The sequence below is a fragment of the Vombatus ursinus genome, unplaced genomic scaffold, assembly GCF_900497805.2.
Source record: "Vombatus ursinus unplaced genomic scaffold, bare-nosed wombat genome assembly UNPS02010284.1, whole genome shotgun sequence".
Taxonomy (NCBI): domain Eukaryota; kingdom Metazoa; phylum Chordata; class Mammalia; order Diprotodontia; family Vombatidae; genus Vombatus; species Vombatus ursinus.
The window spans coordinates 230,816-247,149 of NW_020950062.1; the positions used below are offsets into that span (position 1 = coordinate 230,816).

General features: G+C 43.0%; 1 protein-coding gene across 1 annotated transcript in view; it reads left to right on the forward strand.

Moving 5' to 3' along the window:
- Positions 1-13,447: 13,447 nt before the first annotated feature.
- The window catches only part of KLHL38 (kelch like family member 38), a 19,958-nt gene continuing 17,071 nt past the window's right edge, over positions 13,448-16,334 (forward strand). Inside the window, exons 1-2 of the mRNA XM_027854059.1 lie at positions 13,448-13,605; positions 14,233-15,858. Coding sequence (XP_027709860.1) covers positions 14,509-15,858 — 1,350 coding nt within the window. The 5' untranslated portion in view covers positions 13,448-13,605; positions 14,233-14,508. The remainder of the gene's footprint in view (positions 13,606-14,232; positions 15,859-16,334) is intronic.

Below are 16,334 nucleotides of genomic sequence, written 5' to 3' on the forward strand. Positions count from 1 at the left end.
GTACTTTGCAAACCTTAAAGTGCCATGGAAAGACCAGCTTTTGTTACTTAATAGAAGTAGTATCTGAGCCAAGAGCAATACAGGCTTCCATCAGCCACCTGAGTCGTCGTCCCAGCTTTTCAGGTGAGGAAACTAAGATTCAAGGAGCAGGCAGCGTGGTTCTGTCCAAAGCATTCTGGATCTGGAGTCAGAAAACCTCCTTTTGAATGTTGCCTCCACTACTTTGGTAATCTGAAGCAATTCATTTAACCTCTCTGGGCCTCAATTTCTTCCCCTGTAAAATGAGTAAATTGTACTAGATAACCTCTGTGGTCCCTTTGCGGCCCCAAATCTGTGATCCTGTGACTTCCCTAGGGCCACACGGCTATTAAGTGTCACCGCCTGGAGGCCTCTCAGACCAGACTGGAAATTCGGTCAGTAAGGGGATCGTCCTTCCTGAATTCTTTTGTATCCTCAGTATCATCTAGCACAGAGATGGGCCAGTAGTAGCTACTCACTGAGGGCTTCTTCGAAGGAATGAACCAATGAGCGGATGAAGAACAGAGACAGAAACACAATTCATAACCCCTTATTTGCAATCTGTTGCTTAAAACCCCATTGTCTTCCATGCTGGGATGCCATGGCTGGGTGAGAGAGTCAGCTTTCTCATCCCTGTACGATGAGCAAAGAAACTGAATTACAAAAGAACTAAATGATGCAACCCAGATCACAGGGAGTGAGTCAGACCCAGAGCCAGGGAGAGAATTCTTAACTCCCGATACCTCTTCATCTGTATTGACTACTTTGCCACATTCTCCTGACAAAGGTCAGAGTTCTAGTCATGATTCAGCCAAAGGAACAAATATTCATCATTCCCTTCACAGAATTCAAAAGCTACCCAGACTGTAAACATGGAAGAGATCTAACAGTGCAGCCCTAAGCATTCTCAGCCCCAGATGAGGCTGACTTCCTATGTTTCTACTGCCTCATTGGCAGAGATAAGATCTAACCAGGAATGGAAGAGTCCTCCAAATACCATAATGACATTCTCTTCCCAGATTTTATCAAGTTTGCATGGAGAAAACAGCCAATGACCCATTGCCCATCTTCAGCTTCCTCTCTGTCCCTCCATAGATCAAACTCCTAGTCACTTGGAAAGGATTTCCTTTCTTAGTCTGGATCTTGTGCTTTCAACACCCCTGAACTTGGTCTTCTGCTTAAGAGTCTTCCCTGCTGGTGAAGATGAGTGAGTGGAATAAGAGAGATCAGTGTGACCAGTGTGACCAGAGAGGAGGATGGGAATTACTGAGCTCAAATTCCTGAGTTCAAATCTGACCTCAGACACTTCCTAGCTGTGCGACCCTGGGTAAGTCACTTAACCCTGTTTGCCTCAGTTTCCTCATCTGTCAAATGAGATGGAGAGGAAATAGCAAACCACTCCAGTATCTCTGCCAAGAAAACCCCAAATGGGGCCATGAAAAGTCAGACACAACTGAAATGACTGAACAACAACAACAAAAGATATACATAGAATATAAGGCAATCTGAGAGGGAACTTTTCACTAGTGTTTAACTTACCTTGCCTACATTTCTTTCCCTAAGAGTCCAGGACTAGATAACCTGATAAATCCATGCTAAGGTGAGATTTAGGAAAGCATTTCCAGGTAAATAGGTGAAGATAACTAATAGCCTTCCAATAAGCAGCTTTCTGAAAACAATATAGTCCTACTACCCTCCATTCCTTCTTGTCCAACCCATTAATGGCTCCAATGGTAGGAAGTGACATGGGCAGAAGACATGTATTTAGTGAATAAGGAGCTTTTCAGACCCTCAAATTTCACTACCCCACTTAAGTAGGGCTAGTGCTCATGGTTCTTTGGACTACTCAGCTAAGAGAACAGCATGGTGCATGGAGCAAAATGAACAGTGAATCTGAAGTCCAAAGACCTGGGTTCAAGACCTGGCTTCACCACCTAGTCATGTGACATCAATGTCACTTCTCTGAACCTCAGTCAAATAAAATACTTGCATTACATACCTCCTAGGGTCATTGTGAGGAAAGAATTTTAAAAATTGTCAAGTACCATATAACATCAGTTATGATGATGATGATGATGATGATGATGATGATAGGATCTGGACTCATGATTTCACTGGTTTGGGGAGCTCTCCGAGGAGGAAACTCCTTCTAGGAAGGAAAGAAACAAGTATTAAGCACCTACTAGGTGCCAGGCACTATACTAGGTATTGTTCAAATACGACCTCAGTTGATCCTCACAACAGCTCAGGGAGAGAGGTGCTATTATTAGCTCCATTTTACAGAGGAAACTGAGGCAGACAATGGTTAAGTGATTTGCCCAGGGTCAGAGAGCTAGGAAGTGTCTGAGGCTAGATGTGAGCTCAGGCCTTCTTGTCTCCAAACCCAGCGCTCAATCCAGTATGCCTCTAGCTACCACTGCAGGGCAGCATCTTAAGTGATCTGCCAAGGTTCATTGAGCCAGTATGTGTCAGAGACAGTATAATAACAACATCATCGTTATTATTATCATTATCATGATATTAATTTCTCAGCTATTATTTTTTTCTTCTTACTATTATGTTGTGGAGTACAGTCCAGTGATGCCTGGGAACCCCAGCTTGTAAACCAACAGCTGCCTGATATATGGTCCCATGTGTGATTCTGTCTATAGCTGGAATGACTCACTTTTCCACCAGGTTGTGAAATGGAGAGAGACAAAGCTCTCCTTCATCCCTCGTGGGCCCGAGTAAATGACTGAGATGACAGTGGGAATAATGAATCTGTCTCCAAGGTGGGTTGCCAAGCTCTTGCTTTTAATTAGGACTATTCCTATTACTTAATACCTTTGGAAGATTGACAATGCACTAGGTGTTGTGTAGGATGTTTAAACAGACCTGCTTCCTGAATGTTGGGCTCATAGTTTAAATGCCACAGCCTGTGCTTACCTGTCTTTTGGAAGGGAAAGCAAACCCAGGGGACTCCCCACTTCCTTACCAAGGGGGCCCAGAGGCCTTGGCAGAGTGGCCTAGGAATGGGGATTACCAAATTCACAGTGGTTTCTTCTGCCTTCTCCTTTCCCTGCTTTCTTATTCTTCTTGCGGGGAAGGGAGGTCAGGGAGAGAGGACATGCCAAAAGGTGATTGGGGATAAAATGGGGAGGGGGTGTGTCTGCTTGGTTCATGAGCATGCCAAACTCTGGAGCTTCTGCACCTGGAACCCTATGCAGGAGTGGGGATCCTGTGGCCTCAAAGGCCACATGCGGCCCTCTAGGTCCTCAAGGGTGGCACTTTGACTGAACCCAAACTTTACAGAACAAATCCCCGTAATAAAAGGATTTGTTCTGTAAAACTTGGACTCAGTCAAAAGGCTGCACCTGGGAACCTAGAAGGCCACACATGGCCTTGAGGCTGCAGGTTCCCCATCCCTATGACCTTCTGGTTACTCAAGAGGAGCAGGGCGCATGGTCTATTGGAAAGAAGGAGTCCCAGATTTGGAGCCAGAGGTCCTGATTTAAAATCCTGGCTTTGCTATTTAATTCTCCACTGGCCTTGTACTAGGGATCCCACTTCTCCAGTCCTTGGTTTTCCATAATACACTTGGAGTCAGCAGAGATTAGCTTCAAATTCTGCCTCTAATACTTACTGGCTGTATGACCCTGAACAAGTCACCTCACCTTTAAAAGTCTGTTCCCTCTGTAAGATGAGAACATTAATAACACCTAGAATATTTATGTACCTGACACAGTGCTAATGAGCATTAAATGAAATAAGGTTTGTCAAGAGCTTTGCAAACCTTAAGGCACTTTATGAATGCCAGTTATCGTTATTATCATCATCTGCAAAATGAGGGACCTAGACCCAAAGATCTGACCTGTACCTGAGCAGGAATTCTCTCTACTTCTTCAATAAGTGGTCATCTACTTTCTGCTCAAAGACTTCTATGATCATAGTCAGTGTCTACTCATTATTGAAATGAGTTAACATGCAGGTATAGATTTATTCATTTATTTTGGCTCAAAGAGCCTCAAGTCATGCACTGGACAGAGCATAGGAAGACCTAAATTCAAATCCAGCCTCAGACACTTACTAGCTGTGTGACCCTGAGCAAGTCACTTCACTCCGTATGACTCAGTTTCCTCATCTGGAAAATGACCTGAAGAAAGAAATGGAAAACCACTCCACTACCTTTGCCAAGAAAACCTCAAATGGGGTCATGGAGAGTCAGACACAACTGAAACTACTGAACAACGAAAGAGCAAGAGTCATTGATTAAAGGCTCAAATCTACCACAAATTAGAAGAAGTATTTTTTTATATAATAAGCTCTACCCATATGGAATAATCTACTGCAAGGAGCCACATATATAAGTTGATAGAATATAGGTTTAGAAAATGATCATTAAAAAAGAAAGAAAAAAAAAGAAAATGATCATTTACAGAATATTACAGATGTTTGAATTATTTTCCTAATGTTAAAAGAAGAGGTCATTGAGGTTACTAAGATCTTTCCCTAAACACCATTTGGTGCTACTACTTGAAAAAAGACAGTGGGATGAAGGGCCCAGAAGAAGTTTTACTTAGTTAAATATCTCTTAATAATTCCAAAAAAAGCATTTATTAAGTATCTACTTTGGGCCCAGAACTATACTAATTATCAAGAAGGATAAAAGAAAGCCAAAGGCATGATCCCTACCTACCAAGAGTTTACTAACTGATTAGAGAGACAAGTTTCACACGCATAAAACAATCAACACTACATGAGGCAGCATATTATAAGGTACTGAATCACGTGTTTAAGGGACACTGACTTTAGGGGAGTATAAACAGTCAGGACAATACCTTTGAAGCCTGACCAAAACCCCAGGAAAAGGGTAGACCAGCATGGCCAACTAGCACTGGGTATATGAGCCAGAGAGTCCCCATCAACAAAGCCAAACCCCAGTAACGTTAGCTAGAGTTAAAATCTCAATGGATTTATTTCATTTAGTTTTAATTCTCGTCGATAAATATCTAAGAACCTACTGTGTGCAGGGCATTGTGCTAGGCACAGAGGGAGATACAAAGTATAAATAAACTGATCCCAGCTTTCATGGAATTAATAATCTAACATATACCTGTTCAGTTCTTTTCAGTTGTGTCTGACTCTTCATGATCCCATCTGAGGGTTTGTTTTTTTTTGGTTTGGTTTGGTTTTTTTGGCAAAGATACCGCAGTGATTTGCCATTTCCTTCTCCAGCTTCATTTTACAGATGAGGAAACCGAGGAAAACCAGGTTAAGTGATTTGCTCAGGATCACACAGCTATTAAGTATCTGAGGCCAGATTTGAACTCGGGTCTTCCTGAGTCCAGGTCTTGCGCTCTATTCACTGCGCCACCCACAGCTGCAGACAACCATAAGAGAAAACAATACATTGTAAGCCCATCAGAGAAGCATATGAAAATAACGTACTATGTGAGATCCAATAGAAAAGTTATTACCAACAAGCGGTCAGAGAAGGCTTCCTGGAGGACGTAGAATTGGCAAGGGACTTTAAAAGATGGGTAGAAATTCAATACGCAAAGAGGGGACAGAAGAATGTGAACGAACAGAGTTTGTCTGAGAGGAAACAGTCAATAGTTCAGTTTGGCTGGAGCATAGGGGAGGCGGAGAGGAAGGAAGAGGTGAATGCCCATTTGGGCCAGTCAAAGGAGGCTGAGTTTTGCTCAGTAACTAACAGGGTCACTGAAGCCTTTCATGCAGGGGAGGTGAAATGACCATAAATCTAACCAGTTGACTGGGATATTTAAGTAAAGAGAAATTTCAGCTTTCCAGTTCTGGAAATGGTGGGAAATGACAACTGTAAGTGTGACAGTTATTGAGTTGGTCAAAGTGGAGTGTGGTAAATGATTGATCACCTCAGTGACCTCCATCCTTATACAGCAAAATAAGTTACTATCAATAACATAGTCTAAAGCCAAACTTACGGGTGCAACAGGCATGTGCCAAGAGGAGTTGATGAAGCCTCTCTCTTCATATGTGGAAAAACACCAGAATGAATGCTCGAGAGGAGAGATGCATATAGATGGAGAGTAACACAGTCTAGGCCTGGAGGCTATCTGAGGCATCCACTGGAGTTTGGACTAGATAGAAATAGATGCTGAGCCACTATAAGGACCTGGACTGAGGCCTGTGCTGAAGGGTGCTCCATCCATGTGGTCCCCAAGGAGATGGAACCTTGATTCAAGAATGAGGTAAGGGAAATGAAGACTCATTGACACCAACAAATTAGGGAACCAAGGCAAAGTGAGAAGGATTTGTACAGCAGGCAACTGTGCATCCCAGAGAAACAACAAAACACAGAGCCGTGCTGAGGAGGCACTAACCTTTTGGATTTTGTTCTTTGTTGGTACTGTGAGTAATGCGGGCTGTAGAGATCTTGAAGGCAGAACCTACTAGAGGACAGAATTGCTTGATGCCTTCTGAAAAGGGGAAAATGTTTTCTGGGCTATTAAGAGATCACGAGATGGTAGGTCTAGGAGTAGTGAGGAATCTCTGAAGCTTTCTGGTTCAACTCTCTCCTTCTACAGATAAGAAAACAGAGTTTAAATGACTTGTCCAAAGTCACAAAGGCAGAAAGCAATGAGAAATGTAATTTGACTCCAAGTACTCTGACAACAGAACCAATGTTCTTTCTAATGCATGTTTGTAGGAATAAATAAAACTGTTCTATGTCTGATGCCTTATTATTCTGAACTTACAGAAGAACTAAGGACTTTTTGGTGGGGGGAGGGGGGAGGAGATAAGCTATACACTAAGATAGGGGTGGGGATGGCCTTCTAGGTCCTCGGGTGCAGCTTTTTGACTGAGTCCAAGTTTTACCAAAGAAATCCTTTTATTAAGGGGATTTGTTCTGTGAAGTTTAGATTCAGTCAAAGGGCTGCTCTTGAGGACCTAGGGGGCCCTCTGTGGCAGGTTCCTCACCCCTGCACTAAGAGTTCTAGAGTTTCCTTGGATGGGCACAAACTAGAGAGATTTATAGAAAGGCGATGTGAAAAATTGTCCCGTGTGTCCTTATGTCCGAAGATACTTTTTGAGGCATGGATTACAATCTGAGGTTGATTCTCAGTAAATCTGATTTGTGTCCTTTCCAGGAAAACTCTGAAATGCCAGTATGTGGATTTTTGTGTGTCCCTCCCCATCCCACTGCCACCACTAAAGGACTCTGAGCATTGCTGAAAGTATTCAGACTAACACAACATAAGATATAGATTTGATTTAACAGTCCATGCTCCAAGGCTCTCCAGCTCATCGATATTCTATGAGCCTGTGTCCCTGCCTCCTCTTAGTCTTATCTCAGAAGCACAACCGAAAAAAGAGCCTTCTAGTCTGGTGTTTCCCAAATGCTGATTCAAGCCAATTTTTACCAATCCGCAAAACTTTTATTACTTCAAGAACTGCTCTTCATTTCTTAAACCGTTAAAAAAAAAACCAACCCAATCTGATTTGTCTTGCTTTTTTCCTTGCCATTTCTTCAGTCTCTACAACCCCCTACCCCTTCCCAGCCGCTGTCAGGCTGATGCTACCCAAAAGCGTTCAGTGGAAAATTTTAACAGCGTAGTTTGACTTGGAAAACACTTCTAGTGGACTGAGGGAGTTAATTTAACTCCCCAGTGCTTATCTTACTATCAGAGAGTGATAGTAAGCCAGATTCCCGAGGCCCTGAGGAGGATAATAGAGTTCAATGCTTAGTATTATCATCAGTGACCAACTGGGCTGAGAGAAGGGTAAGAAAGTATCCTTGATCGTATTATTTATTTCCGTCCCCTCCCCATCTATCTCCACCACCACCCCAAGCTTGCTCTAAGGCTGAGAAACTTGATCTGTGGCATAAATGATACATGAGGTCAGGGCCCAACTAGAAGAGAAGAGGAGGGGCCAGACTGTTAGGTTGGATCAACAATGAGCTATGTCCCCATGCCCTCTGCCATCCCTGCTTCCCTGCACTCTTCAGAAACAAATGAAGACTTTTTCTTAAGGCAAAAGAATGTGGGGGAAGAATGTGATCACTAGCATCATGGAAATCTGTACTACTAGCCTAGTAAGAGACATCTTGTATGTTGTTATCTCCCTGAGGAGGGTAGCCATGGCAACCGTTGAGATGCAAGTACCATGGACCTGCTCTGTTATTGTTTAGAGGACAAAGTCCTTGTTCAACTCATTACAAGTCAGTACAAATATATAGACTACAAGTACCACACACCCACAAAAACAAATTCACTTTATAAGAGCCAAAGTCCCTTCCCCCACCTGTCCAGGAACTGGCTGACTAAAACGCCTTGTGATGGCCCCTGTGTTTTGTTTTTTCCCTTACAGCTCACTGGACATAGCCAAAGGTTTGCTGGGAGGAGGGAAAGGCCCTCCAGTCATGAGAAGGCCTCCACAAGTGCCTCTGAAATGCTTTTGTGTAACATCTTGAAGTAAATCTCATCAAATCTCCACAGTCATGATTCACCCTGGTAACAGCTAAGAGAATCCCAGTCACTCAGCCCAAGTGGAGAAAGGGGAGAAGAAAGGAGAAAGGAGGAATATGCACAGAGGACAAGGGATACAAGTCTGGTTTTCTCTTTCCTTCTTTGTTGTAGTCAAATCCACTGCTGACCTGGCCCAGTGTAGTATTCCTTGTTCAGAGGCTCTTGGCTCCAACACATGAACTAGGTAGAAAAAAAAAAAAACACTATAATACAATCGTGCTCATGAAAGTCAATCAGCTCATCCTCAAAAACTCTGAAGGGGGGAAAAAAGTCTCTCTGAATTTACTTAAAAGGGCAAAACAATAAAAAGGAGCAGCTGCCAACTTGGCTAGCTGGTTTTTCTCTGCATCATGTTTCAGGGCTCAAACAGCTCTGAGGAGACCATAATCACTTAGTCCCAGCTTCTGGCAGCGTTCCTGCCCAAACGCCAAGTCTGAGGAAGTGCACTGCTGAATTACTGAGCCAGAGAATATTAGGCCTGGAAGGGTCCTTCTAGACCATCCAGCCCAACACCCTCATTTTATAGAAGTAAACCCTGAGGCCCAGAGAAACTGAGACTTGCCCAAGATCCCGAAGCTAGTCAGTGGTGGGACTGGCATAGAACTAAGGGGTGCAGAGAGGGTAGCATTTGCCGTGGGCAAAGGAAAAAAGGCCTCATTCCACCAGTAACCCAGCCAAAGTAAGCAGAAGGCCAAATTAGACCCTGCACACCAAACGCGATGAGGAACCAGCAATTTAAAGCAGGGCATGGAGACGGAGTGATGTGAACTCCCGAGTTATTGATGGTCAGAGTGAAGAGTTAGAAGAGTGACTTGTTCTCCCCACCACCCAGAAGGAAGAGGGAAAGAGCTGAGACCCAGTCATCAATCCTGTAAGGGATGTAAAATAACACCAAGACTGGAGACTGGTTAGCCAGAAATACTCCTGCCATCCTTTCAGGCTCCCACACACTCAGACCCGAAGCTAAAAAGTCTTCATGACAGAAACTAAAACAAATAGACATTACAAACTCCTCTGGGAGAGTTATTTTCTCTGGACAAATGTGGGCTGCTTGAGATTACATCTAGGTGGCATGAGAAGCCTTTTGGGTTTTGGGTTTTTTTTTTGCGGAGTGGGGGGGTGTATGTGGAGAGCATGTGCGTAAGTAGCTAGGCATGCACGCATGAATGTATTGGTAAGGAGGAGGAGGGGAAGAGGTTATAAAAAGGACCCCAAGAAGTAAACACTGAGTCGTCTTTGTATCTTTTCTTGACATCTAAGTGTTGATCAGGAAAGCACCACACAGGCTGGCCAACAGCAGGAAGCCTTCGTTTCCAAAGGATTTGTTACAGCTGGTCAGTGTAACTGGATTCCCTTCCAGGGCTGGTTGGAAGCAAGAGCTGGATTTCAAAAGGCCCAGTGAGAAAAATGCAGAGGACGCACCACTATTAATGTTCCTGGTTAGGGGTATTTGATGCAAATTTACTCCAAAAGAATTTCTACCTATTCCTCTCAGGGCCAAGCCCAAAATAACATCTTCTCTTCATTGTGAGCTGAAGGTGAAAGGATAAGTGCATTTCTGAACAGAATGGAGCCTGCTTTTTTATTGTGCTAACTCTGATGCCAATGATATGAGAGGTGGGAGACCTTATTTCAATTTTGTCCTCTGATGTCTCGGCTAAGCATTTAACCTCCCACTGTCTCAGTTGTGTTCTTGCTAGAAATAGAAGTCTTAGATTTGGAGGCAGACCTGTATAGCGGGCAAGCCATCTCATATAGTCCTCAGTCTACCTCTATGTCCCAGGAGAGCCTTCCACTGCTGTGTATGTCAGTCAAACAATCTCACTGCAGTAACTATTAACAATATTCCCCAGGCACCATTAGGAGCTAAGGAAACTGACCACTCAGGTTGCAAATCCTAAGCCAAAGTGAAGGTATTTTGTCTGGACAGCACTAGATGACGTGGCTTGAAAGTTTCCTTCCAGGTCTATGATTTTAGATAGACCTAAAATGCCTGCACTAAATAGCTTCAATCAAATTCATAACATTTCAGCTGAACTCCTCTATGAAGTAGTGAAACCTCATTGTCACATTGGTCACCTGATTGGTCATTTATAACATTGTTTTGCCTAACACCATGTCCCCACAGAACCAATTAAAGTGGTAGAGTCTATATACAGTTTTAGGTGATCTTTGTGTATGTGCCAAGTAAGGGTAAGCTTCAAAAAATACAACCAGGATAATTAGCATGAAACTGCCTTCAATCAGATTTCTAGGGCAAATTAAATTGGGTGTAGAGCAGGAAACCAATACCCCAGAATATCAGTCTCCACAGTGAAGCTGATGGGAGAGAGGAAACTCACCTGTGGTACCTCTGTAGGGAATGGTATGGGAGAAAGCTTGTTGCATCTGACTGAGTCCTACTTTAACTATTTTTAAACTTTCTTTTTCATTGTGAACTTAACAAACACAGGCAAAGAAGACAAAAGAAAGGATTGTATATGAAACCACTTTCTTAACTAATTATTCTTCCTAACGAAGTGCTAAGCTCAGCAGTTTCTATACTAAAAGTGCTGTCACCACTGGCTAAACTTGAGCCCTCTGGGAAAAGCCCCAGTGGCCCTTCCCTAGTTATGGTTCTGTCTCTTTAATCCATGATGATGACAACAATAATAGTAATAATAATAGAATTTACATAGCACTTTGAATATGTTATCTCTGCAGCTGCTTGGAGCCCCTTGCACCCAGATGTCACTTATAATTTTTTTCAGCATTTACCTTTCCCCACTGTCTCCATCTCCAGTCTATCCAACAAAAGCAGAAAAATAACACAAGAAGCAAATTTGTAAAAAAAAAAATTAATTAATCATAAGTTTGTTAAAGGCAATGTAATATAATGAAAACACCTATGAAATTGAGCTCAGAAGACCTGGGCTTGATTCCTGACTGTAACTTACTATCTGTGTGGCCTCGATCAAGTCATTTAATCTCTCTGAGCCTCAACTTCCTCTTCTATAAAATGGGGATAATCTTGAATTTCCTCACCCAGTTGTTGTGAGGAAAACACTTTGTAAACTGTAAAGTTCTACAGTAAAATTTACATTACCACCAACCTCACAAGGTAGAAATGAGAAAAGCATTTTGTGAACCGTAACATGCTGCATAAATGTACTGTATGTGGTTGTTGCTCAGTCGTCCCACTCATGTTCAATTCTTCATGACCCCATTTGTGGCTTTCTTGGCAAGGATACAGGAGTGCTTTGTCATTTCCTTCTCCAGCTTATTTCACAGACAAGGAAACTGAGACAAACAGGGTTGAGTGACTTGCCCAGGGTCACACAGCTAGTAAGTGTCTGAGGTCAAATTTAGACTCAAGTTTTCTTGACTCCAGGCCTGGTGCTCTATCTACTGCACCACCTAGCTGTCCTTTGGTACAATTAAGAATGCTTAATAAAAACCAAACTAAGTATCTTCACTCATTGTGCCTAAAAGTACCTGAAAGACCATAAGGGATTTCAAAGCCATTGCCACCAGAACCATAGGGCTGTATGGGAAATGTTCATCTAGCTGATTCCTCAAGACGACAGTTGTTTAGTTTCCTTCAGTTTGTCTTTCCTCAGATCCATTGTCCACACTCAAGTGTTCAGTGCAAAACTCTAACTACCTGGCTTCGGATGCTGAATTCAATTCAACAATCGAACACTTATCAAGCACCTAGAACCAGTAAAGTACTGTCAAGTCCTGAAATAAATCAAAACCATGAGTTGAGAAATAAAGCATCCTGAATTGAGATAACAGGGTAGCAAACCTGCCACCCTGGGGGATGTCCAGTAGATCTCCCAACTAAAGAGACCCATGAAAAAGTTGTTCTAGTTTTAGGAGAAGAGGGGGAGGAGACAGTATGAGGGAGCAAGGCCTGGTCATGAGACTTCAGTGGCCCTTGGCAATCTGGGCAAGGAAAGCCACTTCATTCTGGCTGTTTTGCCTTTCAAGCCATGAATCCCAATGGAAATGGGCAAGAACCTCAAAGGCCCAGATCCGGCTTGATCCAGGTTCCCTCATAAGGCAAGATCTCAGGATCGGGGAACCTGGGGCACGGTTCAGCTCAACCTAATCAAGAGTAAATATCTTGAGCTCTGGCCTTGGAGTGAGGAGGACCTGAGTTCAAATCCAGCCTCAGACACTTAACACTTACTAGCTTGTGTGACTCTGGGCAAGTCACTTAACCCTGATTGCCTCACCAAAAAGCAAAAAAAAAAAAAAAAAAGAAGTAAGTATTTTAAGAATAAGAATGCAAGGCCATTACTGAAATTCTGACCTTACAAGGAACGTTTAAGGGAGTGGCAGTCCATAGTATATTAGGCATTAAAATTTTCTGTAATTACATTAAGAATTTTGTCAGCATTGTGCTAGGCAGGGATACAAAAGTGGAAACAAAATGGTCCCACCCCTCAAAGAGCTTACATTCTTCTGGGGTGCCAGGGGATACAACATGTTCACAAGCAAGAATGTACAAAGTATACACAATGTAATTTCCAGGGAGAGAGCATGCTAATCACTGAGGGGGTGAAGAAAGGCCTCCAGCCCTGGGTGCACCTGAGCTAGGCTTTGAAGGAAGCTGGTGATTCTAAGCGCTGAAGCCTATTTACAGACTTCTCAAATTCCCAGGCACTTTCAGGATAAGGGCCTCAGGCTATTCCAAGGGGGCAGCAAGGTCTTTTATAAAAGAGAAGCTTCATCTTGGGCTCTATTTTTATTGATGCCAACCCCGGCCAGCAAAACATCCCCTGGGCATGCGCGGCTCATGCCAGCCCAGCTCAACTTGTTGCAAAAGGCAACTGGAAAGTCACATGTGAGAACAGTGGAAAGTACATATGCAACTATTCTTAGTCATGGAATGTATACAATGTCTCTCTGCCCGGTAGTTCTTTCACAAAGCTCCAGAAGGCAGTGAAAATAACGTCAGAATAAACAAATCCTGAAATCGCCCTGTATAAATCACTTGCCAGATGAAGGAGAGTCCTGGGTTTACAATTTCACTTGTGTCCTAATGATGGAAAATCTCAAGGGAGCATAAACCGCTCAGGAGTCAGTGGATGTCGGGGGCAAAAAGCAGAAGGTAACTATCTCTATCATTCAATTACCCTGCAGGTAGAATCTGTCAGCTGTCATCAAAACAAACCCAGGCCAGAAACTTGCTCAGTATTTGTTTTTTATTTACCACATGAACCAAAAAGGGGGGAGGGGGAAGGGGAGAAGCTATGATTTAAAAAAAAAAAAAGCAAGTTTCTCACTCATTTTCTGGAGTGAGCCTATCAGTTACTGGAGGGCAGAGTTACCAGCATTACAGGTTTGGGGAATGACTAAGTCCCAGGAAGAGATGCATGCATTTACTGGATGACAAATCTGTTGAAAACCATGAAAAAAAACAAACTATATTTCTAGTGTACAAAATGAAATTAACTGTTACCTTACTGTGGGGCAATGAAAAGAGCTCTAAGCTTTGAAATCAAGAGATCTGTATTCAAGCGTTTGCTCACCTATTTATTGCCTGTGTGACTTTGGGCAAGTCATTTTCTCTCTCAAAGCCTCAGTTTTCCTCTTCTGTTAAATGAGGGATTTAGGATAGATGATCTGTAAGTTCTCTTCCAACTTTAATGTTCTGTGATTCTGATATTTTAGATTAACATTTCAGCCCCAGGCAGTGAAATCATTTGCAACTTGCACACTTTTTTTTTTTTGCCAGATTAGCAGAAGACCCCAAAATCCAAGTCCTCATTGATTTGTTCACTTTGGCTACAATAAATAGCAAGTAAATAACAAGAGAAAAAAACAGACCAGTAAATTTCAGGAACTTAGATGCAGTGTGACTTCTATTACTCCATCTTTGTTAATCAGTATTCACACTGAAATGCAAAAGATTCAAGAGATTGAGACAGACAGAGATGGTCTGCCTTGATTCACCTGCAACTGAACATCCCAGACAAGCTACCAATCCTTTGCCTCCTCCCTTTACTGCAAGATGGCTGGGGAGTCACCAGAGGGTCTGCTTTTCAAAGATGAGGACTTCTCCTCTGATCTCTTGAGGCAATTAAATGTCTTAAGACAAAAAAGGATCCTCATTGATGTAACTATATGCATTGGGAACTGTGAAGTCCCCTGCCACAGAAATGTATTGGCCTCCAGCAGCCCTTACTTTCAGGCGATGTTCTGCAGCAACTTCAGAGAGAGCGCTCAGGCCAAAGTTGACCTGAAAGGCATTGATGCCAATACTTTAAGTGAGATTGTCCTGTACGTGTACACTGGGGAGGTTCACATCACTACGGAGAATGTCCTGTGCTTGATGGAAGCTGCATCCATGTTGCAGTATCTCAGGCTTTTTGAAGCCTGTTCATTGTATCTTCAGAAGCAGTTGAACCCAAGCAACTGCCTTAGCATGATCAGACTCTCTGACACTTTGAGTTGTGAAAGCCTCAAACAAAAAGCCAGATCAATGGCCCTAAGGTGTTTCCCAGAAGTAGCCTTATCAGAAGACTTAAAGGAGTTATGTCCCTTGGAATTAAGTGACTACCTGGGAGATGATAAGCTCTGTGGTGAGGAAGAAGAAGTATTTGAAACGTTAATGGTCTGGATCAGGCATGACCTCCAGGCCCGGAAAAAATATATCCAAGAACTATTCAAGAAAGTCAGGCTCCAATATGTCCACCCGACCTTCTTCTTCCATTTCATTGTCAACGACTCCCTCCTTCAGTCTTCTCCAGCATGCCAAGCCATTCTGGAGGTGGTAAGGAGACAAGTGTTTTCTTTGTATGGCACTGGCAGCCCAGACCTCAAGCCACTGTGGCATGTCCCTCGGAGAGATTCTTATCGTGACTTCCTCATCCTCTTGGGAGGTAGAAAGGACAATCAGCAAACCACTAGGGAAGTTCTGCTATACCATGAGAAGACTGGCCAGTGGCGGTGCCTCGCCAAACTCCCAGCTCGTCTTTACAAATCCTCCGCGGTCACCTTGCACAGTAGTGCCTATGTGCTGGGGGGCATGTCTGTTGGGGTAGGGAAGCAGCAAGTCAGTCACAATGTATACATCTTCTCCCTGAAACTCAATCAGTGGAGGCTGGGGGAACCCATGCTGGTGGCTCGATACTCCCACAGAAGTACAGCCTATAAGAACTACATCTTCTCCATTGGAGGAATTGGAAAAAACCAGGAGATAATGAGTTCCATGGAGAGGTACGACAGTATCTATGATGTCTGGGAGATCATGGCCAGCATGCCTGTAGCTGTCCTTCACCCTGCAGTAGCTGTGAAAGACCAAAGACTCTATCTTTTTGGAGGAGAAGACATTATGCAAAATCCTGTACGACTCATACAGGTAAATTCATTCTTAGCAACTTTTATAAACTTATCGGACATTTATATAGCACTTTAAGGCTATATAATAGCTTGCATATATCACTTCATTTGAGCCTTACAAACTGTTCTGTGAGGTGCTGTAGGTACCGAGTATTATCATCCCCATTTTACAGATAAAGAAACTGAGGCTCATTATAACTAAATGACTTGCCCACCCCCCCACAACCAGCAAATGTCAGAGACAGGACTTGAAACCTAATTCCAGTCAAGAATTCTATCTACTACAAGGCTTTATATTCACTTTTCTAAGTATCATCTGATGTCACTAAAAGAAAGACTTCTGCCTTTCAATGGGTTTCAATCAATTTCACAAAAACGTATTAGGCTCCTACCATGTACAAAGTGCTAGTGGTTATTGGGGATGAAAAGTGGCACAAGGTGTGATGCTTGCCCTCGAGGAACTTAGAGTCTAATTGGAAAGATATCATATATATT